Consider the following 21894-nt stretch of genomic DNA (forward strand, 5'->3'; position numbering starts at 1 on the left):
AGGCAGGGCAAAATAATAAATTCCATTCAGGAACCAAATGGTGATGTAGAGTGCATTAAAGTAATCCAAACATGAAAATTCAAAAACATGAGGTGGGAACAGCAGGTGAGCACAACAGGTACAGTCTCTGGGGAGACTTAACAGAAGACTTAACAAAGGTCTGGGGAAAGACGTGACTACAGACATCAGTCCACCACAACATTAAAACCACTGACAGGAGAAGTGAATAACATTGACCATCTTGTGACAATTCAATGATCTTCTGGGAAACTTTTGGACCTGGATTCATGTGGATGTTACTTAGACATGTACCACCCACCTAGACCAGACCAGGCACCCCCACTCCATAGCAATGACACTCCTTGATGGCAGCAGCTCACACACAAAAACAGTTTGGGAACAACTCAAAAAACACAAGGACACAAGGTGTTGACCTGGCCTCCAAATTCACTAGATCCTAAACTGATCAAGTATCTGTGGGATGATCCACAGAGGCCCCTCCCCTCAACCCATAGGACCCAAAGGCCCCCACTAAGAACATTCTGTTGCCAGACACCACAGGACACCCTCAGAAGGCCCATGTCCATTCTCTGATGAGTCACAACTGTTTTGGAGGCACAAAGAGCAAAATACGAGGAAGGTGGTCATAATGTTACGTGTGATCGATATATACAGATGGTACTAATGTGGAAATGAAACACAAGTGAAACTTGTGGGTGCAGCAACAATCACACAGAGAAGGACACCAGTGAAGGAAGTGAAGCTAACAGACAGAACAACAACAAACCGAATGCCACAAGCTGAATTATCAAAAATACCATAGAAAATATTTAAACAGACAAAGAATACAGACATCATGAAATGTTTAAGATCCTGGGTCCTTGTACTTATTGGTATTTCAAGTTTGGTTTTAGACTCAAAAAAAAAATACCTTCATTTGATATTCAACATACAAATCAAAAACCATAAAACAGAAAGAGAACTAAAGGGTTATTTTTTATTTGATTCATATGAAACTGGATGTTTTTGTAGGTGAAGAAGAAGATGAAGAATAAGCTGTTTATCTTTTTCTCAAGCGGAATGGTTTCTGTCTTCAGTTAAAGACTGTTGTTTTGTAAATTGCAGATTTTCTTTAAAGTTATTGGAAATTCCTGGAAAACAATAAAGTTTGAGACAAAGAGCAAAAAAGAAAATGAACATATAAAACACAAATGCAGATTAAGAAAAGCATTTTTAGCTAATGTTTTTTTCACTATTACTTCTGAGATGTGAACTCCAAACACCCTGAATGGCTTGCCGCAGTCCAGCCTCCTGTCGTGTTTGGCGGCTGACTGATGGACAGCGGTGGTAGCTGGCGTGTGGCAAGTGTGGCGAGCCTGGTGTGGTGCACTGTTGGATGGTCACAGTCAAATGACTGAACTGCTTCTTCAGCCTGCCATAGGGGGGGCCCCAGACAAAGAAGTGTCACATGTCAAATGTCATTGCTCGTGCCTGTTATTGGTTAGTCTGTGGTTCTGCTACTAGGATAAGGGAAATCAGATGACCAGGGACTTGTTTCCTAAAAGAAATGTATGAAAAATGCATGCACTTACACTGACTGCAAAGTGGGTCATATTTCCCAACTGACTGTCTCTCTGTGTCAGACATTTACATGTTATGCCATGAGTTGTGAAACTTTTTGAGAGACACATTTGAGCATGACAGTCTCAAAAGGTTTGATATCTGATTATTGAAACATCTATACCTTTTAGTTTAGTATTATTCCTGCTTTGTCTCGATCCAGTTGGATTTTGAAACGCTTGTCATATAGCTCTGTTCATAATTATTTTCCCTGGAAGGTGTTATTCTCATTCAGACTGGAGTCAACCTTTAAAATAATTTTACCTGCAGAAGGTTCTTCATGCTGATCTGCATGTCCTGTTGGTTTACGCACAACTTCAGCTCCTTCTCTAGTTCAGTCAGTTTTAGGAACTTCTCGTTCAGTCTAAGAGAAAATTACAACACACAAACCTGCGGGTTACATGATGCCATCATTTGTAAAAAATAATTAAAAATAAATTGGGGACAAACAAGAAGCAGCTTTATTGTCATTGTACAAGAATACAATGAAATTTCTTAAAAAAAACTGAGTGAGCTGAGTATTATTCAGCTGATTCATGTTAATTGCTGGATTCAGTGCGGAGAGAATCGTTGATTTCCCAGGTGTTAAGCTGCAGTAAATCTATCCTAACACCTCTCAGTTGTTTCACTTCTCTCAGGCTTCACGTGAAGGTTAGCATTGCTGACCTTTGTGGATCAGAGAAGGAGCTGCAGGCCTGGATGGTCTCCATCAGCTGAACTCTGACCTCTCGTCCTTTTGGACTGGACAATACATCAGACATACTGCGGCCAGGGAACAGATTCATGAGCATAGGAGGCACCTACACAGACAAACACACACACACAAACCAACAATTGACTCATTTATACTGTCACAAGCTTTAAAAATACTAATCCCAGTGAACAGTGTATGAACTAGAATGACTAATGGAAAGAAAACCTGACTTGAAATAAAGGTTTTTGTTAACTAACAAGAGAGGAGCATAGCTTCCAGATCAGTATGACAAGAAGCTCTGACCTCCTCATTGGTGGGATCTAAGATCAGCATGCGGATGAAGTCCAGCCTCGCCCCCTCCAAGTTTAGGAGCTTCCTGAAGGCCTTTGCTCTGTTCTCGTAGTACTGGCTGGATGGGGGATTGTATCGGATGGCCACAGAAAACATACCGGCTGCGTCCTGAAAATGCCTGTAGACACAGACAGGCATGTACACTAATAAACCATCTGAGCAAGATTTAGTAACCTTGCTCACCAAGAAGTGGTTGTGTATGTTCTGACCCGTCCTGGAAACACAACAGACCCAGCGAGTTGTGGGCGACGGCGAGGCGAAGGCGGACAGCAGGCTCACCGGCCTGCAGCATCTCCTCAGCCTGCTGGTAGTCAGCCACAGCATAGTGCCAATCACCCTGTTTAAAGAAACAGTCTGACACACACATAAAGAGATAAACAGATTCTTCCTGCCAAAACAGCTCAAATATAGTTTGATCATTTCATAGAACTGTCATTTAGACCGGTTTAAATTGAATAGATTAACTCAGATTTCACTTTTCAAACAGCTGCTTCTGATGATTTACTGTACATTTCATTTTTTTTTGTTACTTCTTATCTTGAAAATATGACAATAACCTGTTCCAACCAATGGTCCCAAATATAATAATGATAATTCCATACTGCTGACCATAAAGTTTGAATTTATAATACATTTAGTTGGTACCAGATTAGCTGTTTTGGGGAAGAGTGACGAATCAGCTCTTGGTGCTAATGCTGAGAAAATGTCGATCAGGTTTGTCAGGTCACACTCGTCTAACAGTAAATATGTGCACCTGAGCGGGGCAATTATTTTCCCGTAACTTCCCATAAACAACAAGGAAAACAATTCACAAATCTGTCTTCAGCTTTGGGAACTCGTCTAAAGAGAAGACACTTAGGAACTTTTAGAGCCATTTAGCAGGGCTCCTGGTGGTAAAGCTCTGTGAGTACGGCATTCACACAGCTGTTTGCCTTGTTTAGCTTTTGGCTTTAACTCTGGCTTGAACAAAACATTCCCCAATGTTCCAATATGTTCCAAATAACAAATTGTGTTTGTGTTGTGCACACAGAAATGATAATAAGAAAAAAAACACTCACACAGGCCTGCTGTCATAGCCTTACCTCCTCGGTTCAGGTAGAGGCCTGGCAGGCCTTTCTCCTGCTCGATGGCCTTGTTGAGAAGCAGAGTAGCCTCAGTGTATAGACCTCTGCTGAAACACTGAACAGCAAAATCATTGTAGGTGAGAACCAGCTGAAACTGTGCTTCCTCGGGTACAGAACCGCTTTCATTGGCCTCCGCTTGACTTCTGGCCAGCTTCTTCTCCTTCTCCTTTTCCTCTTCCTCCTTCTCAGCTAACTCTACAGCCTCAACCAGATCCTCGATGGCTGCTGTGAAGTCTTTGAGACGTCTGTACAGAATCCCTCTGATGGACAGAATGTTTAAGTGTGTTTGTTTAAGAATGAGACTGAAGAGATTAACTGAAATGAAACAAATGTAATAAAGAAGTTCAACAGGACTGAATCTAAATGTATTAGAAAAGAACTGACGGAAGTTTTTCACTTTGGTATATCTGTTCATTGCTTTTCTCTTAGATTCACTATTGTTGAAAACTATTGATTACAGTTCATTACAGTCACGTGTTACTGGACTTTGGAGTTTTCTTTCCATATCTTGTCATCCTGGATGACTGAGAACCTTCAGACATTTTCCATATCTTGCAAGCTTTTCATTCTGGTGCTCTGATTTTATCTCACAGCCCAAAAACATGCAGGTTATTATTGTCAGACTTTGAAACTGAGGAATGTCATCGACCGATTTCACTGCTGTCCTTCTTCCTTCAGGCTCATCTGTAATGTGTCCTACTGGTTGTACTCACCTGAACAGGTAGAGGCGTCCATCCTGCGGACTGTTCTCTAAAGCGGCATTAATCAAGCAGAGGGCTTCAAGTAGCTGGCCACGTAAAGCTCTGTCCACCGCCTTTAATCTGGCCTGTTCACTTGCGTCATGTAGCTGCAGCAGCAGCGCTCCGGCCTGCGGACACGCCTGGTTTAACGCCAGTGCCGACTTCACGTCTTGATAACAACGCGGCATCTGGATAGAAGAGAAAATCACTGGCAGTTTAATCACACACATCTTTGTCCATAGCAGGTGTGATATGTTTAAAATCCTGTATATAATTATTTCTTTTGCAAATACTAGACAACCTGGAGAAATTTCTTTTTATTTGCTCTAGCTGTGAAACTCTTGAGAAACTATTTTTTCAATCACAAATCAAACTTTTCAAGTCTGCCTGTTTAAGATCAGTCTACAGTTTTTGTTTGTCTGCTGAGTGGATATGCTGCCCACTTTTATGTTATTTGAAGTGTAAAACATTCCTGCAGCTGTGACCTGCTTGAGCTGCCTGTGCAGTCGGGCTCTGAGGACGTAAAGGTCGGCAGTGGGACCTTCTGATGTCATCCAATCGTTTACCAGCTTCAGGCAGTCAGTGTGGCGGCCTACAGCTGATAGACAGGCCAAGCTGGAACGCACAAGTACAAAATGCTTTAATGAACAATGTGTCTGAATTAGAGACTAAACTGTAGATTGTAAATATGAACTCTTGAGTGCATGTGAATAATGAGATTTACCACACACAAGCTTATTGTCCAATATGAGTTGAAGCTGCTATGATTAGATGAGTGTATCCAAGTACAAATATCTAAATGTTTAATCTAGATCTAAGCAGGCAGATTCCTGACCTTCTGATTTGGTAAACCCTGCAACCAGGCTTTATCTCAGCTGCTTTGCTGAAAGCCTCCAGAGCTTCCAGGAAAAGGCCTCCGTCAAACAAACACTGGCCCTGAGGACAACAGAAAATCAAAATGTCACTAATAAATCATTCTGTGTTTAGACATTTACTAACATAAAGGGTGAAATACAATCAGTGCAACAACAGATGAAACCTGAATCAAGGGTGATATATTTGACATGTAAAGTATGTGTTGTTTCCACTAAACAAACAAGAAACCATTTTTTAAAATAATCCTATGCTTCACTTTATTAAAATAAATGCACAAATGATCAGTACCAAGTTTAAAGTCACCTGTGGTCAACCAAATTGTCAACCTATAGAATGATCTTTTTCACCTGGACCAAAATATCAATTGTGTTACATCCCTAAAAGCAGGATGTATTTCTCGTCTATTGTTTAGGATCTAAGAAATATGTTCTCATCTGCTGCAGTGGTTAAGTGGCCACATTGCAACTAAATTGCTCCGGAAACACAAACACTGCAGTGTAGATTTAAGACCAGCAGTAGACTTCAGCCAGAGCAGAGGAGTGTTGTGTACTACCTGAAGGTAGTAGATGAACGCCAAGCGGTCACTGAAGGCTCTGGGCTCCAGGAGCGTGGCTTGTTTATAACAAGCCGCTGCAGACTGGAAGTCACAGAGCTGCAGGTAGGCCTCTGCCTGGCTCACATACAGCTGAGTCTAAAACATGCAACAGCAGAGGATACCACAGTGAGAAAACACTGGATAAAAATACAGTGTGTGAGACATAGAACTGACTCTCACATACTAGACACTGGTGAAGTTCAGCCAAGAGATTATCGCTACAATTAAATTAGAAACCAGACTTATTTATTACAATTTTACCTCACCTGATAGATTTAAACTCTAGTCTTCATTCTCCTGCTCAAAACTGGCATGCCCAAAATAAATTGAGCACACCTCCGCAACTACAGGTTTTTTGTCTAATTATTGTATAATCATAATAACAGTAAGGCAGTATATATTTACTGGGTTAGTGAACATCCCTTTGGGTTGATACATTTGCATCTCTAGAAAATCATAGCATGACATTACACCAAGACTGATGCTAAGAAAGTGAATCCTCAGTTAAATGTTATGGCCATTTAGCTAAGCGTCTTCACGTTAACTGCATATGTTCCATGGGTAGATTGCTACATGGTTAGCGTGTGTCTGTGATGGTTCTCGGTCATCCAGGTCATGGTGTATCCAAAAAAACTGGTGGGAGAAACCGATGAGTAACACCTACAGCTGTTCCTATTAAACCTCAACTCCCTGCTCTAAAGGAGGTTGACATACAGTCACATTTTAACATAGGTAACACTGAATCATAGACCACTCAGCACCTGCTCTGGCTGCAGAGTGATGGCTTTGGAGAAGCAGATGACAGCCTTCTCAAACTGGGACTTTCCCATTGCCTCTTGTCCATTTGTGTAACTGCAAAAACAATCATGAAAGGTACAAACATACCTTAGCCATTACAGTATATCCTAAGGCACAAATACTACGAACCATAGAATAGAATGAGGCTAAATCATTCAGTCTTGAAAATGTGATTTTCTTTCAGTCATGATTCTCACTGCTCTGCAGCTTTGTTCCGGATGATGAGGCTCCCCTGCAGGTGTGGTCTTGGAGGGCATTTCTCTGAGGGAGTTGCAAAGATCTCGTTGGAACCAAACACCTGCTTGATGGCGCTTTTCCTCCTGGCCTCATCCAGCTTCTCCCCTGACACTGCAGTGGGAAATAAACTCTGCTCTGGTACCTATGTATAGAATGTATGAGCAGTTATCAAGAGCTGAGTTTAACATTATTTACTACATTTAATACTGCACAGTGTTAGTGTTGTATTTCTTTAATTGGCTTTAGTTTAATGGAAAATAATTAAATTAATAAATACAACTCATATGGTTCCATACTACCACCCCATTCTAACGCTAAAATCCTTTATCAGACCTAGTTGGTTAGCATGCTAGCTAACGTTGTCTTCTAGCTAGCTATATTTTTATCTCCAGTATTTCAGTTATTTATTTACCCCTGGGTTATGTGTCTCCTCAAAAGTGTCCATGGTGTCGATCAAATATCTGTGACAAGCTCTTTTATTTTAGCTGAACAACTTTTGCTCAGTTTGTTTTCACTTTGTTTGTGTTTTGGCGTCGCTAACCAATGCTAAAAAAAAAAGAAAGAAAAGAAAGAACAAAAATCTGTGCGTGCGTCGCCCGGCGTCGTCATGGAAATCAACTTCAACACACTCCCAGAGGCTTTTATTTTCTAAACGAGAGGCTCCGCTCTCTTCCGGCTTCATTTCCGGCAAGATAGTCTATAGTTCATTTTCGGTTAAAACTACGCTGCTAATAGCTAATTTAGGGACGAGGCAGATTTTCTATGAAATGTTGCGAAAGCTGTCAGTTTGACAGTAGTTAAATCTCCCCTTTGCTCATCTTAGGAGGTCAGACACGACAATTTGGCTCATCCAGTTTATCAGTGTCTTTTATTCTGAAATCAAACCAAAAACCTACCGGAAATGACATTACACACACGATGATCAGCTGACTGAACTGTTGACAAAGCAGATCAAGCGGCAAGTGAGGGAAGTAAAGATCTTTGTTGATGAGTTCCCGTTCAGGCTTTTAACTATTGACATGCGAATCGATTACTTCACGGACATATGTGATACGGAAGACAACTGTAGTTTATTTTTCCGACCTCGTCTGGCTGCACGGCCGTTGTCACTTTGTACGACAGCCACTGAGAGCTCTTGACCCATGAGAAGAAACAAACAGAGTAGGTAAACACCGGGACACGCTCATTGCTGCGGTCAGCATGGACATCCAGGATGAGAGGAGAAGGCTGCTGGATGCGGAGGGTGGAGACGACGACCCCACGGGACTCATGTCTGAGCAAGATGCTTACCTGAGGTCAGTTTCAGACCTTTTAACCCAATTTACTACATCAGAAAGGTGGCAGTTTAACCGGAGGCTGTAGTGTGTGGTGCTGTTAAACCGGATTGAATTAAATGTCTGTCTATCTTTTAGCCTAGCCCTCTGACTAATATGGAGTTGTCAAAATAACAGGAACAGGTGTAGGTACAACTCAATGATCATGAATCAACAGCTCAAAGTTATTGTGAATGAGTGCTGAACACCAGAGCCTTCGTGAAGCTAAGATTTAGTAAAGGACTTTTAAATTAGAGGTTTTGACTGGTGTACATAATGAACTAGGCACATCCATAATCATTAACTAATCAGCCTGCATTCAAAAAAGCAACGTTTGCATAATTTAAAAACACCCATGTTTTCTGTCAAGTCACGTCTAAAGTCTGTGGTCAGTTAAATAGCGATCATATCCATGCAATACTGAATATAAATTATGGTATTTTTATGTTTAAAAGCTACACAAAATAAATTTAAAAAAAGCATATTATATGTGCATATACTCTGAATGTCAGGTTACATTTTAATATGCAAACGTATCACAGCTGAGCTCTTGATCATGTGTGACATGGTGATCTTTGACCTTTACCTCCTCTGCTCTGCTCTTTATGCTTTCTCTCCCCGCAGCAAAGTGAAGAACAAGAAACTGTACCTGGCGACGCTCGCGTGCGTCCTGGGGCCCATGAGCTTCGGGTTCGTGCTGGGATACAGCTCCCCCGCCATCCCTGAGCTCACCAGGATCAGCGACCCTCGGCTGAGGCTGGACAACAACCAGGCCTCTTGGTTTGGGGTAAGATGGTGACGGCTTCCAAGCATCAAGTCCTACTTTGTCATTTGTTGTTGTTTGGGGATTGGTTCATTGGGAGTGATGGCTGACACTTGGGTTGATGTCATTGCCAACCTATATCTATCGGTGTCTCAGCAGTCTATCTCTCTCCAGTAAATAACACGCGCCTCAGAGCAGTGTAATTTGCACTTAAGTTCAAATCCTAACAACAACATAAAGAAAATAAAGTAAAATGCAATTAAAGAGAAATGTTTTGATTCACTACTCAACATGAACATGATTAACATGTTTAAACCATTATTAATCAAGTATGACATACTGCTACTACTAATACTACATGATACTACCCTATAGTTTCTTTGCACCTTAAAGTGAGAGAAGAAAAAATGGAAATCAATAAAACATTGACTGAAAAATGTGCATAAATTCTACTCAACAGCAATTTTATTACAAGGTGTTTTATTCCAATATAGCTTTATCACTATATTGCTCATAAATTGGTCAAATAAAGTGCAATGCTGTGTTCCAGTCCATAGTGACGTTGGGAGCAGCAGCCGGAGGCCTGCTGGGCGGCTGGATGGTGGAGAAGATCGGCAGGAAGCTCAGCCTGATGTTCTGCTCGCTGCCGTTCGTCTTCGGTTTCACCATCATCATCGCGGCGCAGAACGTGTGGATGCTTTACATCGGCAGGCTGCTCACCGGCCTCGCCAGCGGAGTCACGTCACTGGTCGTTCCGGTAATAAGCATTTCTGCCTTTGTTGATGCTGGGATTTCCTGATTGGCTCAAGCACGCAACACACGCACAATAAAAAATCTGCAAACTGACACTTTATGACAACCATTTACTTCCTTGTTCTGATTTGAGAAAAGTTCACAGGCGATCTGATCAGTAGATCTGATCATATTCTTCTGAATAACCTTAAAGGTACTGGATGCTCTAAACAATATGTTCCATTTGTGTTGCTAACTATCCAGCAGTGTCTGCCTTTGGTGAGAGGGGTTGTGTGCTTGGTCAACAAGTGGTTGAGACATAAAATAACTGTCTAGTAACACTCCATTTGGATTTTATTATGGAAGAAAATATTTCTGCATGGATAGTCCTCCAACCAATCAGAGCCATATAGTTGTAAACTAATTCAGCTCTACGGTGCTCAGATGATGTATATGACTTTGTTGCTGTTAGTCTTCTGTCCAGCACCACATAAAGCCCGCCCAAATGATTTGATTGGTTGGTAGATCTTTGCTGGAGCATAATCAGTTCCAAAAGGAGAGACGCCAGATTGGGCAGTTTTGAATTTGGGGTGTTCTGGAATAATCTTGGTGTTTTTTTCTTACTTTTTAATGCTGATTTGAAACAAATCTGAAGTGCCTTTGCTCTTCCAAAGACAGCTTGTAGAGAAGCTCCATCTGCCAGTCTGTGGACTTTATGACGCCATCAAATAGCCCCGTAGTAGATAGATGTGAGCAGTTGTGGTGGTTGGCTTCTGTAGTTTATTACTTTGACTGCATTGCTCAGTGCATTGGTTGTTTCTGTTTAGCATCCTAAACATTACTTCTGCATCACTTGCTAGTTTCCTAAACTATGGGTCAGAGCAAGGGTCAAATTACAGAACGTGCGTTATAACCACATAAACATCTCCACTATGAATATTTTTTTGCTTTCACTGTTTCATATCAATGTTAATTGAATAGATTTGTTTTTAGATCATTCAGAAGACAGACAAATTTTGGTCATAATTTGTCCCTGTTGATGTTTTTATATAGATGTTTTTATGTGAATAAAAGCCTCACTCTCAGTGATGTTCTGCTATGATCTCCTCACACAGCTGTATATCTCTGAGATGGCTCATGAACGAGTCCGCGGGACGTTGGGCTCCTGTGTGCAACTCATGGTGGTGCTAGGCATCATGGGAGTTTACCTAGCAGGTATGTATTCTACACTGAACATGTTTATGGCATATCCATTGGAATTGACTTTTAGGAAGAAGCCATTTACTAGCTGTGAATCATTAAGAGAGTTTTCCATCATGCAATTTATATCTTTACTACGTCCACAAGCATGACGGAAGCTACAGAATCTGCCCTCTTTTCAATTATATGTTTGCCTTTGTTGCTCCGCCAAGCATCCTGTTGTGTAAAGTCTTTTACACTGAGTATGCTGAACTGCTTTGAAACTCTATGTAAAACACTGTCAAGAAGAAATGACAAAAGATCATGTGACATGATATAATCACATTCTTCCTGAGGGAAAATATAGCTGCTCCTGGCAAATCTTGTTAGCTGCATGCCGCTCACATTTACCCAATAAAAGCTGGCGTGTATCATGGGGCCGGTCGTCTCATGCTGTTCAGATACGGCAGCTATGGAGGAGGTTAGTCGGCCAGTTGTTGAATATATGTTGTATAGATAGGTAGGTTGTTTCATACTGTGGAATAACACTCCGAGCTGAAACAGTCATTTGATTAATCACGTGGTTAGAAAAATAATCAACTATCTTGATAACCGATTGATTGTATTAGAGCAGGAATGGTTATATCTGTGTGTCAGCCCAGTGATTGACCAGTTGACCCTGTGACCCTTGGAAAGGATAAGCAGGCATACTGTGGCTTATTTTAGACATTTCACAAGTAAAAATAGTAAAATATTCTCCACACTGTCAGGTTCCAGCTTCTCAGAGGACTTGCTGTTACTCTTTACGCTCAACAAACAACATAGACCTAACAATTAATCAAAATGGAAATGAATTATTGGTAAGTAAAAGTTTCGAATTACACAGAGAATAAATACCTCATAACCGGATAGTCCTCCAATCTCTCAGAGCTATTTTGTTATAAACAAATTCAGCTCAACAGCTCTCGGATGACGTGTATGACTACGTTGTTGTTACTCTTCTGTCCATCACCACATAAAGCCCCGCCCAAATGATTTGATTGGCCCAGCAGATCTTTGCCGAAGCATAATCAGTTCCTTAAGGACGAGACTACAGACCAGGTTTCCCAACTGCGCAGTTTGAATTTTAAAAATCGAGTTGGGTGGGTGCACAAATCATTTTGGTGGTTTTTCCTACTGTTTAGTGCAGATTTGAAACAATACCAAAGTGCATCTACTTTTCTCAAGACAGCTTGTAGAGAAGCTCCATTTGCCCTTTGGTGGACTACATTATACCATCAACTGCCTTCGTAGGAGATGGATGAGAGTAGTTGTAATGGTTGGCTCCTGCACTTTGTTGTTGGATGATTTCTGTGTTTTAACTGCATTGCTTTTTATGATGTGAGTAATCAGTCTGGGTGGTTAAAGTATTTAATAAAACATTGATATGAATATTGTGATTTTGTGTGTGTTTTGCTGTTTTTTAAACAGCATTTGAGCAGGAAACAATCCGGCATCAATGTTGCTCAACAAGAAATTTGTCTGCGGTGAAGTTGGTCTGGCTTCCAGGTTAGAACTTGTCCTATTCCTGTCACTGAACTTGTTGCTGTTCGTCTTCAGACGATCACGCTTAAAACCTGGCCAAACTATTTGATTGACCTGGCAGATCTTTGTCGAAACATAATCAGTCCCCAATGGAGAGACTCTAGGCCAACTTTTTGCTGCAAACATTTTGTAGGTGGGGAAAGTGGGTCTGGCTTCCAGGCTAATGCAACACCGTATGAACTGCAAAATGGCAAGCTACAAACCAAGATCGGGAAGAAGCTGTCTCTCAGTCTGTTGGTTGTGATTCTGATGAACAGTCCATGGCCCGGGTGGGTGGGATCTGCAGCGATCCGGTTTGCATGGACTGAGTCCAAATCTGGGAGAGGACCCCCCACAATTCCCCTGTGCAGTTCTTATCACCTGGGCTAAGTCCCTCCTGTCCTGTGCCGTGCAGCATCACAGACCACGTCAGGTCAGATGTGATGTGGCTGCCCAGGAATCTGATGTGTTTGACACGCTCGACCGCCTCCCCTTGTATGAGGACCTCCTGTAGTAGACAATGATCTCCTTGGTCTTGCTGGTGTTCAGAGCAAGGTTGATGTCTGAGCACCACTCTGTCAGGTGTTGGAGAGGCACATAGAAGCAGACAGTCCCAGGTCATGAAGCTCCAGTGTCAACTACTGCAGAAAGGTGAACACTGTGCTCATTGTAGAGAGTGGAACAATCCGATCATGCAGAGAAAAATATTTTTAGAATACTTTCTTGAAGAAATCTGGATTCCACAAAGCTCCACTGTGTCCTGCAGACTTTAGTCTGTCATGTACAGTCACCTGGCATGTTTACAACCATCCAGGGGAATGAATAAGTCTTTATGGAGATGCTGATGAAAACTGAGCAAGAAGTCATGGCATAAATCTGATAAATTTGAAACACTGAATTCAAAATGAAAATGAGTGACGTAGAATTGGTCAATCTTTTCTTTCTTTCTTTCTTTCTTTCTTTCTTTCTGTCTTTCTTTCTTTCAGCAGGGCTAACAATCTTTTGTTGTCATTTTTGTCAGTTTGAGGTTGTTGTTATTTCGAAAAAAGAAGAAGAGAATGTCCTCAGGAGAGCAGTTAACAGCACACAGCAGTTAACATGCTATACAGTAGTAGCACTGTATTGCATGGCTAATTATAGATAAGAAATTAGCAGACAAGAGCTCAGTTCCAAAGAAAAGAAAGTGGAGGATAAGAGCTCAGTGCGAGAGAGAAGAGAGTAGAAGACATATGCTCAATGCATTGACCCCCAGCAGCCTAGGCCTATTGCAGCATAACTAAGGGATGATTCAGCCCAGCTCTAATTATAAACTTGATCAAAAAGGAAAGTCTTAAGCCTGACCTTAAAAATAGAGAGGGTGTCTGCCTCCCGAACCCAAACTGGGAGGTGGTTCCACAGCAGAGGAGCTAGGCCTGTTATGTAAGGAGGAGGATTTTAAATTCTATTCTAGATTTTAAAGGAAGTCACTGAAGAGAAGCTAAAACTGAAGTAATATGATCTCTCTTGCTGATTCCTGTCAGTGCTCTTGCTGTGGCATTTTGAATCAATGGGAGGCTTTTTAAAGAGCTATTTGGACAGCCAGACAGTAATGAGTTACAGTAATCCAACCTGGAAGACGCAAATGTATCCTCGTTGAATATAACACCAAGGTTTTCTGAGATGTTTAGGGCCAAATACAATGGCTTCTGTTTTGTCTGTGTTTAAGAGTAAAAGCTTACAGGTCTTCCAGGCTTTTATGTCTTTAAGGAATGCTTGGAGCTTAACCAACTGATTAGTTTCATCTGGTTTCATGGATAAATATAGCTGGGTGTCATCTGCATAGCAATGGAAGTTTATGCCATGTTTTCTAATATTATTGCCTAATGGAAACATGTATAACGTGAAGAGTATTTTTCTACTTTTATATAAGTAGAAGAATCATTCAGACAGATAGGATTCAAACCAGTCTAATGGGATTACTTTTATCTTGATCACACTTTCAAGTTTCTGTAGTAAAATATTGTAGTGTGAATCAATAGTGTCAAATGCAGCAAGTCCATTGTCTGAAGCCGGGAGGAGATTGTTGGTAACTTCAACCAGAGCTGTTTCTGTACTATGATGAACATATTAGTGTTTTAGTTTGGCGCAAGTCCCATCCACTAACGTGGAGGTGTAGCTTATGACCTATACTGCAGCCAGTCACTAGGGGGAGCTCTACTTGCTTTGGCTTCACTTTTGAGGAGCAGTTCCACTGTCCATCTTAATACTGTCTATGGTTGCAACCATAAACAGTATATAAATATGGACAATATGTCCCGACTTCCTCGCATTGGCCAAACTCACACTATTTTCCCAGGGATAAGGGAAAATAGTGTCACCATCTGGCGACTTTGGAGCCAGAGTCTGCGCAGTTTGATCCAAGAGTGGAGCTGTGATATCTCAAAAAACACTTGAATATGCATCAGCATTATATTAACTAAAGCATCGAAAACAAAACCATCCTTGAAAAACAACGCGTACTTTAGTGCTTTAGTTTGACCCAAATCCACTAATATGGAGGGGGTGGGGCTTGTGACCTATACTGCAGCCAGTCACAAGGGGGAGCTCTACCGCTTTGGTTTCTCTTGTGAGAAGCGGTTCTGCTGTCCATCTTTATACAGTCTATGGTTCACACCTATACTTAAAGCTGGCCACTTGCATTCAGACTGCCCGGGATGGATGTTAATGCAAGGTCTGAGCAAGGCATACTATGCGTATGATGAAACACCGCTCAGTAAAGAAACTGATGTGGATCTGTTAACTAATTCTGATCTGTGTCAACTCGTCCTGCAGGTCTTTACATTGACTGGCGCTGGCTGGCGATCTGCAGCTCCATCCCCCCGACGATACTGATGGTATGTATGTGCTTCATACCAGAGACGCCGCGCTTCCTACTGTCACAGGGCAAGAGGCGGGAGGCCGAGGAGGCCCTGCGCTTTCTGCGAGGACCGGACGCCCCCGTCGAATGGGAGTGCGCCCGCATTGAGGATGCCTGTGACGAGCAGGTGAGCTGGCTGCCTGAGTGCTCAAGCAAACCACAAAATAACCAGAGATTTTAAACACCTTGCTCCTCAACAAAATGTCCAAGAAAATGTCAAGACAGTTTAGTTCCAGATTCTCATTGAAAACAGGCGCGTGTTCTGATGATCAGGGTCCCTGTCTGTGTTCTCTCAGGGCTCCAGTTTCCAGCTGTCTGACCTGAAGGACCCGGGCGTCTACAAGCCTCTGGTGATCGGCATCATGCTGATGATCTTTCAGCAGATGACGGGGATCAATGCCATCATGTTCTATGCTGAGACCATATTTGAACAGGCGCATTTTAAGGTGACACGGGCTCTCAGCTTTCCATTGGGTTACAGCTGCATGTGCACTACAATTTCTCTCACTTTTATCTGTACTGGTCTTTACTCTCTTTTTTTCCTGATACATTTATGTGGTGAAAATATGGATTTGTTTAAAATATGGATTTGTTTCAGGTGGTAATCAAACAAAACAAAACTAACATATAAATAAAATTTCAACCAGAATAATTTAATGTGGGAAATTCGAGAATATGATTGTATCTTGAAGTCTATGTTCTTATCTGTTCAGGAGAGTGAACTGGGTTCAGTGATCGTGGGTCTAATTCAGGTCGTCTTTACCGCAGTAGCAGCGCTCATCATGGACAAGGCAGGAAGGAAAGTCCTTCTCATCATCTCAGGTATCCAGAATCTGTGATAAAGTTTTTTAGAAAGAAGAAGAAGACTTTCTCTGTCTTTAACGCCAAGATCAATCTCAAGCTACTTGTTTCTTCATGTTATACTCTAGGTGTTGCCATGGCGATCAGCACCATAACGTTTGGGGTTTACTTTTACCTCGTGTCCAAAGTTCACGGCCCCAAGTCCCTGAGCCTCTTGATGCTGGATGTCCAGACCAAGGCTACTGCAGAACCCCACACTGACCTGTCCTGGCTGGCTCTGGCCAGCGTGGCCGTCTTCATCACAGGTGAGTTCACACTGGAATATATATCCAAAATATTAAAGCTAGTTAGCAGCCACATGAAAGATTTTAGATTTAAAAAAAAGTTGAGAATCTAGATTTAGTTTGTGACCAGGGGTCACGTTAACCGAATATTTTCCGTCATTGACCGTTTTTTTAAAACAGTGACGGAAAAATCTGAAGGCAATCTGTCATTTTGACAGATTGCAATTCACACCCCAGACCACTTGGTGGCGAGTGAGCATATTAATTGGTTTAAGAGTCGGTTAAGTTTCGTTTCTCTGCGTATTGTGCATAAGTGAGTGGCTGAGTGCCTTAGTTTGCTAGTGGTCAAGTCGGGTAGTACGTTTTGTTTCCCTGCTGAGTGAGTGCCGTTTATTGATTATATATCAATCAAACGTGGTAGGACTCAACTGAGCCGGTTAAATAGACGTCTAGATCCATGATTCTTGAGTCGTCTTTGATGGCCGGTTATAAAGATTCTAAAAGATTATAAAGACTCATATATGAGCCGAATCGTTTTTTTTTTTCACCGCTACTGAATATTAATTAAAAATGAATAAAAATTAAATGCTATTGAATATATCATTATTATCATTATCACTATGTGTCATTATTTAAAAAAAAAAAAAAATAAAATAAAATAAAGTGACGGGTAAAAGTAGATTATGACGGGATTTTTATGACCCTGTCAGTCAAAATGACAGACAACGAAAAAGTCTAGCGCAACCTCTGTTTGTGACATAATTTTATTTCCCACATAAGCTGAAATTTCTTATGCTTTTCATCCCTCTTCTGTTCCTGCATCCAAATACATCCCCCTGGGCCAAGTTACAGGTTTACTCCTTTCACAGTCCACCTTATTCTCTTTAGTTTTGTGTCTGTTGTTCTTTATCCCACACTTTAATGAAATCTAAACTGAATTAACTCTAAAGTTAAAGGAAAGAGGACAAAAAGCAAATATTATGGGATAGTCAGGCACAGTACTCATGAGCCGGTAGGTGAGGAGGTTGGTTCCCCGTTTGTTTTAAAAAGGCTACCTGGAGTGTTTGCTTCAGCTCAAAGTACAGGTGTGAACACACCCAGGACACAATGAGGAAGCATTTGAGTGATTTGATCAATGGGATGAGGTCAACTGTGTCCCAGACCAAATCCAAATCATTCCTTTGGTGGTGTGAACACACAATGAGTCCTGGGTCACGTTAAAGACCACCTACTCAACAGGGCTGATCTTGTGGGTGATCTGTGTCTGTTTTTTTCTGTTAGTTCAGAAAAAACACACAGCCTTTATTGTTATTATTAGCCATATTATTAATGAGAGCCTTTTAAAATATCCTGTCATTGTAGCTGTTAACTAACTAAAAAGTTAACTGTGTGTGGTTCTGTCATAAAAAAAACACTTATTGGTATGTGTTTAGTTGCAGGTGTGATCATGTTGATGTATAAAGACCTGTGTATGGAAGCGTCCAAAGTTCAGCTATAATTTGAACTATGTCTTTAAAACCATTATCACCAGGGCGGAGGTCGATATATGAATAATAACGTGATGTGTGTGCTTTCAGGGAGTTACAGAGACTTTACAGCTTGTTCCAAAATATGTATCACCTGATACGCACACACAACAAACAGCTGTTCATGGTCCTGATGGTCCCAAGTGCTGATTGGGACGCATGTAGAGACAAATTTTAATGCCAGATGTGAACATAGGTACTGGTTAATGCAGGAACACATGTTAATGCAAGGTCTGAGTGGGGCTCTGTATGTTCCTCTGCAGGCCGTAGTACATTAATAATAACTGTTGCTGTGTTCAGGTTTTGCTCTGGGTTGGGGTCCGATCCCATGGCTGGTCATGTCGGAGATTTTCCCCACCAAGGTGAGGGGGTTTGCCAGCGCTGTGTGCGTCCTCACCAACTGGACTATGGCATTCGTTGTCACCAAAACCTTCCAAGATATGATGGTGAGTGGGATACAAAGACGCATCTGTACAACATAAATTGTCTGCATTTCAAACAGAGGTACAATTTAAGGTACAAGCTAATCAGGCCTCTGTAGCACGTTTTGTGAAGTTGCAGTGAAAACACTATTTCATCTAGGGTCTTCATATTAAGATAGACTTTAGACAATAAGATTCATGTGTGGGAAGCTGGATAGAAAATCTGTACAGAGGACGGTAAAGCAGTATTTATATAGGTGCATATTCAGGCCGTGTGGCCTAACATCCTGTGGCATTTATTCAGCATAAAGTCTAAATAATAAGATTATTTTGTGAAAGCAGGACATAAAAACATTACACACTTGCCATTGTTGACTTTGATCCAATAATTCAGATAATCAACAAACTAATAGACAAAATAATTGTTTCTTAAATTGTTTATGAACAATATGCTAGAAACTCTCTTCACTGTGAAAACTTGTTACTGATCTGTTGGTAAGGGCACAATTAGTCATTTGCATCACGGGAAGCTGTGATGCAAATGGAATATAGATTTCCTAACTAATTTCTCACATTTAATAAACAAAACTATTAATAAAGCAATCAACAAATTGTGTAGTGGTTAAAAAGTAATCATTAGTTGCAGCCCTAGATTCTAATCACCAGTTTATTAAATTCCTCTAAGCTCAGCATCACTGAGACGTTAATGTCTGTATAATTTTGACCTCTTCCAGAGTCTTCTAACCAGCGCTGGGACCTTCTGGCTATTCGCCTCTATGTGCACCGCCAACGTCATCTTCACCATAGCCTTCGTCCCAGAGACCAAGGGCAAGACTCTGGAGCAGATCGAAGCCACTTTCAGAGGGATGTCGGGACCATGAAACTGTCACTTCAAAAAAACAAAAATCTTATATCTCTGAACTGACTCTGGGGACACTGGGCATTTTTAAAATCTTTACTAAACGCTTTTTTTATTACACAAACAACTGAATTTAATAAATAATAATAATTCCTGCCTTCGTTAAGTTCATAATGTTTTGTTTTGTTATTATGTAGTTTAATTTATAGTTTAGACCTACTCATTTTCTTTGGTTATACCTATGGCAAGAATTTGGAATTGCAGTTTTGTTTTTGAACAGTGCCTCCACCACTTCTTTTTTTTCTTCGCAGTTTGTTTACACGGACACCCAGTTCCAAATACAAGGCAACACCGTTCTTATAATCTTGTTTTACTGAAATGAAACTGTTACTTCTACTTGTAGTTATTCTTAAATTATCTATTTTATCTTTGCGTAATTTATCTTATCTTAGTTTAGTTTAGATTATAGATTAGCTTAAGTGGCAGTCTTGAAAATCTATTTCATTTTATTCGATGACACCTTTCACTACCGGAAAATCCAAACAGTGTCTCCACAGACACCCAGTTCTGGATACTGTAAAGGCAAAGACTTTCTTATAATCAGATTTTACTGAAATTAAACTGGCAAATGGCACCTTTAGCTTAGCTTAGCTTCTCTTAGTTTCTTTTATAGATTAGTGGCAAGTTTGAATAGTAAAGGCAACAACTTTCTTATAATTTGAAATTAAACTGTAAGGTGTACTTTCAAATTTTAGTTTAGCTTAGCTAAGTTTAACGTGGTTTAGTTTAGCTTTGTTTAGTTTGTAGTTCAATTTAAGAGACAGTCTTGAAGACAAAGAAGTGGTAATTGCTGGTGTGTTTCTCCACAGACAGCCGGTACGGAATACTGTAAAGGCAATTTAATGAAATGAAACAGCTGGACACTTTTAGTTTAGCTTAGCTTAGCTTAGGTTAGCTTACCTACAGTTCTACACTGGTCAGATCCTTTACGACTCTCCACTGCCCCCTGCAGGTCTCATTGTGATAATTCTCCTTCTAGGTTAAATATTCAAGATGGACACATTTCCTCTGGTGTTGGACATTTTATAATGTGTAATCATAAGCTATAAAGTTTAGTAGAACGTGTTAAAAGCTTCTGTATAAAGAAACACACATTGACCTGCTGAGCTTGTTAACTCACTGTGTTAATTCTGTGGACTTTGTGGACATGGTGGAGAGATGTTTGGTCTGAAAAAAATTCTTCAACATAATAATACAATTTTTTTGAAAATGTCTTTCACGTTGCTAAAGCAGGTAGAAAAGTGCAGGGATATTATCTGTATTCTCTCATCGTGAGTTGATGACAGGTTACATTTGTTTTTCCTTTTGTGTTAGAGAAGAATAAATCACTCTGTTCAGAAACAGAACAATAGTACAAGTTTTGACAGAAGTGAATGCATTGTAAATGACTGGAGTCTGCTGTTTACACTAATTTGTAAAGAATATGGGAGTGGTAATAATTTTGAATCATTTGGGGTTTTTCTTGTAAATGTGTTAACTGACTTGTGCACATGCGAACTGTGATGTCGTTTGACCTCAGAAGTGATGTGTCTGAGGAAATCAAACATTTTTTTATGATTTATATCATTTTTCTTTAATATTTTTTATTTTTTCATGATTTGATGAGAAAAAATAAATGTGTGTTTTCATACTATATGAGATTATTAAAGATGCAAAAATGGATAAATCATTCCACTCTTCAAACTCTTTTTTAATGTTGGTGGGATGTTTGTAATGTGTAATAATTCACAAATATGTATATTATTTACAGATTCTGAGGTGAAACTGAAAATAATTAAGACACTCTTTGTCCTAGTTTCCCCAATGGTGTGACCTGAATCTTATATCGTAACATACAGTAAGGACTCAAGGATCTTCAACTCCATTCAGTTAAATTACAGCCTCCACCTGCCAAAACTGAATATCAAACACTTGAGAACAAATACTGAAACATTCTGCTGGACTATTTGAGTTAAACTGCAGGTGCTGCACACATACCATGAGGGATTTGAATAAAATTTAAACGGCAAATGTAGTTCCATTTTGACTGTAAATAAAATGTATTTATGTGTGAAAGGAAAATCGCATTTGAGACTTGAGAAAATATTAAAGATCTATTTGTTGATGTTAAACAGAATACACGTTAAAATGATACCAGCTTTCATTATAGTGACAGATGTAAACTGTAACAGGAGGCAGGGAAGCAGTGATTCTAGTTAAAACAACATCTACCCGTCACACATCCCAGTTTCATTAGCCTTTTACCACAATAGTTTTCTGCATGAAAACAATCAAAAAATAATCCAGATATATATTTCAGAGCCTGAACTGCTTTCAGAAGCATCTTGTTCTAGTTTAATTAGATAATAGCCTACGGAATTATTACAACACATTTCTTTCCCTTTATTTTGCAAAACAAAATGTGTAAACATTGAGGCAATTGGTTAGTAACAAAATATCACAACACATCCACACTGGATGG

The 21894-nt window shown here is 40.4% G+C and overlaps 2 protein-coding genes across 3 annotated transcripts; one reads left to right on the forward strand and one right to left on the reverse strand.

Moving 5' to 3' along the window:
* Positions 1-1143: 1143 nt before the first annotated feature.
* On the reverse strand, positions 1144-7667 carry LOC311493273 (tetratricopeptide repeat protein 16-like). The gene is made up of 13 exons (XM_084551835.1): positions 7448-7667; positions 6996-7165; positions 6762-6852; positions 5959-6096; positions 5365-5465; positions 5015-5144; positions 4503-4717; positions 3748-4049; positions 2875-3019; positions 2618-2783; positions 2287-2420; positions 1885-1984; positions 1144-1432 (listed from the first exon to the last, which is right to left on the reverse strand). Exons 1-13 carry the CDS (start codon positions 7478-7480, stop codon positions 1256-1258), a joined length of 1902 nt encoding a protein of 633 aa, XP_084407961.1. The 5' UTR covers positions 7481-7667; the 3' UTR covers positions 1144-1255.
* A 103-nt stretch (positions 7668-7770) lies between these two features.
* slc2a8 (solute carrier family 2 member 8) lies at positions 7771-21273 on the forward strand. Of its 2 annotated transcripts, none has more exons than XM_084551930.1 (10): positions 7771-8330; positions 8973-9135; positions 9662-9868; positions 10959-11058; positions 15397-15608; positions 15778-15927; positions 16195-16303; positions 16471-16587; positions 18393-18538; positions 19249-21273. In XM_084551930.1, exons 1-10 carry the CDS (start codon positions 8236-8238, stop codon positions 19393-19395), a joined length of 1446 nt encoding a protein of 481 aa, XP_084408056.1. In that variant the 5' UTR covers positions 7771-8235; the 3' UTR covers positions 19396-21273. The 2 variants fall into 2 exon arrangements, with proteins under 2 accessions (XP_084408056.1, XP_084408055.1); XM_084551929.1 differs by having other exon boundaries at positions 7772-8330; positions 16411-16587.
* Positions 21274-21894: the final 621 nt, after the last annotated feature.

Source organism: Chelon labrosus (assembly GCF_963514085.1).
Source record: "Chelon labrosus genome assembly, chromosome: 9".
Lineage (NCBI taxonomy): Eukaryota > Metazoa > Chordata > Actinopteri > Mugiliformes > Mugilidae > Chelon > Chelon labrosus.

Excerpts from the sequence above, each read along its gene's own strand:
- slc2a8 (XM_084551929.1), top strand. The coding sequence starts at position 8,236 with ATGGACATCCAGGATGAGAGGAGAAGGCTGCTGGATGCGGAGGGTGGA. Across the intron at positions 8,331-8,972 it reads GAGCAAGATGCTTACCTGAG|CAAAGTGAAGAACAAGAAAC; the intron begins GTCAGTTTCAGA and ends CTCTCCCCGCAG. Across the intron at positions 15,609-15,777 it reads AGGATGCCTGTGACGAGCAG|GGCTCCAGTTTCCAGCTGTC; the intron begins GTGAGCTGGCTG and ends GTGTTCTCTCAG.
- LOC311493273 (XM_084551835.1), bottom strand. The coding sequence starts at position 7,480 with ATGGACACTTTTGAGGAGACACATAACCCAGGG. Across the intron at positions 7,166-7,447 it reads AGGAGACACATAACCCAGGG|AGTTTATTTCCCACTGCAGT; the intron begins GTAAATAAATAA and ends GTACCAGAGCAG. Across the intron at positions 2,784-2,874 it reads CTGTTGTGTTTCCAGGACGG|GCATTTTCAGGACGCAGCCG; the intron begins GTCAGAACATAC and ends CTGTGTCTACAG.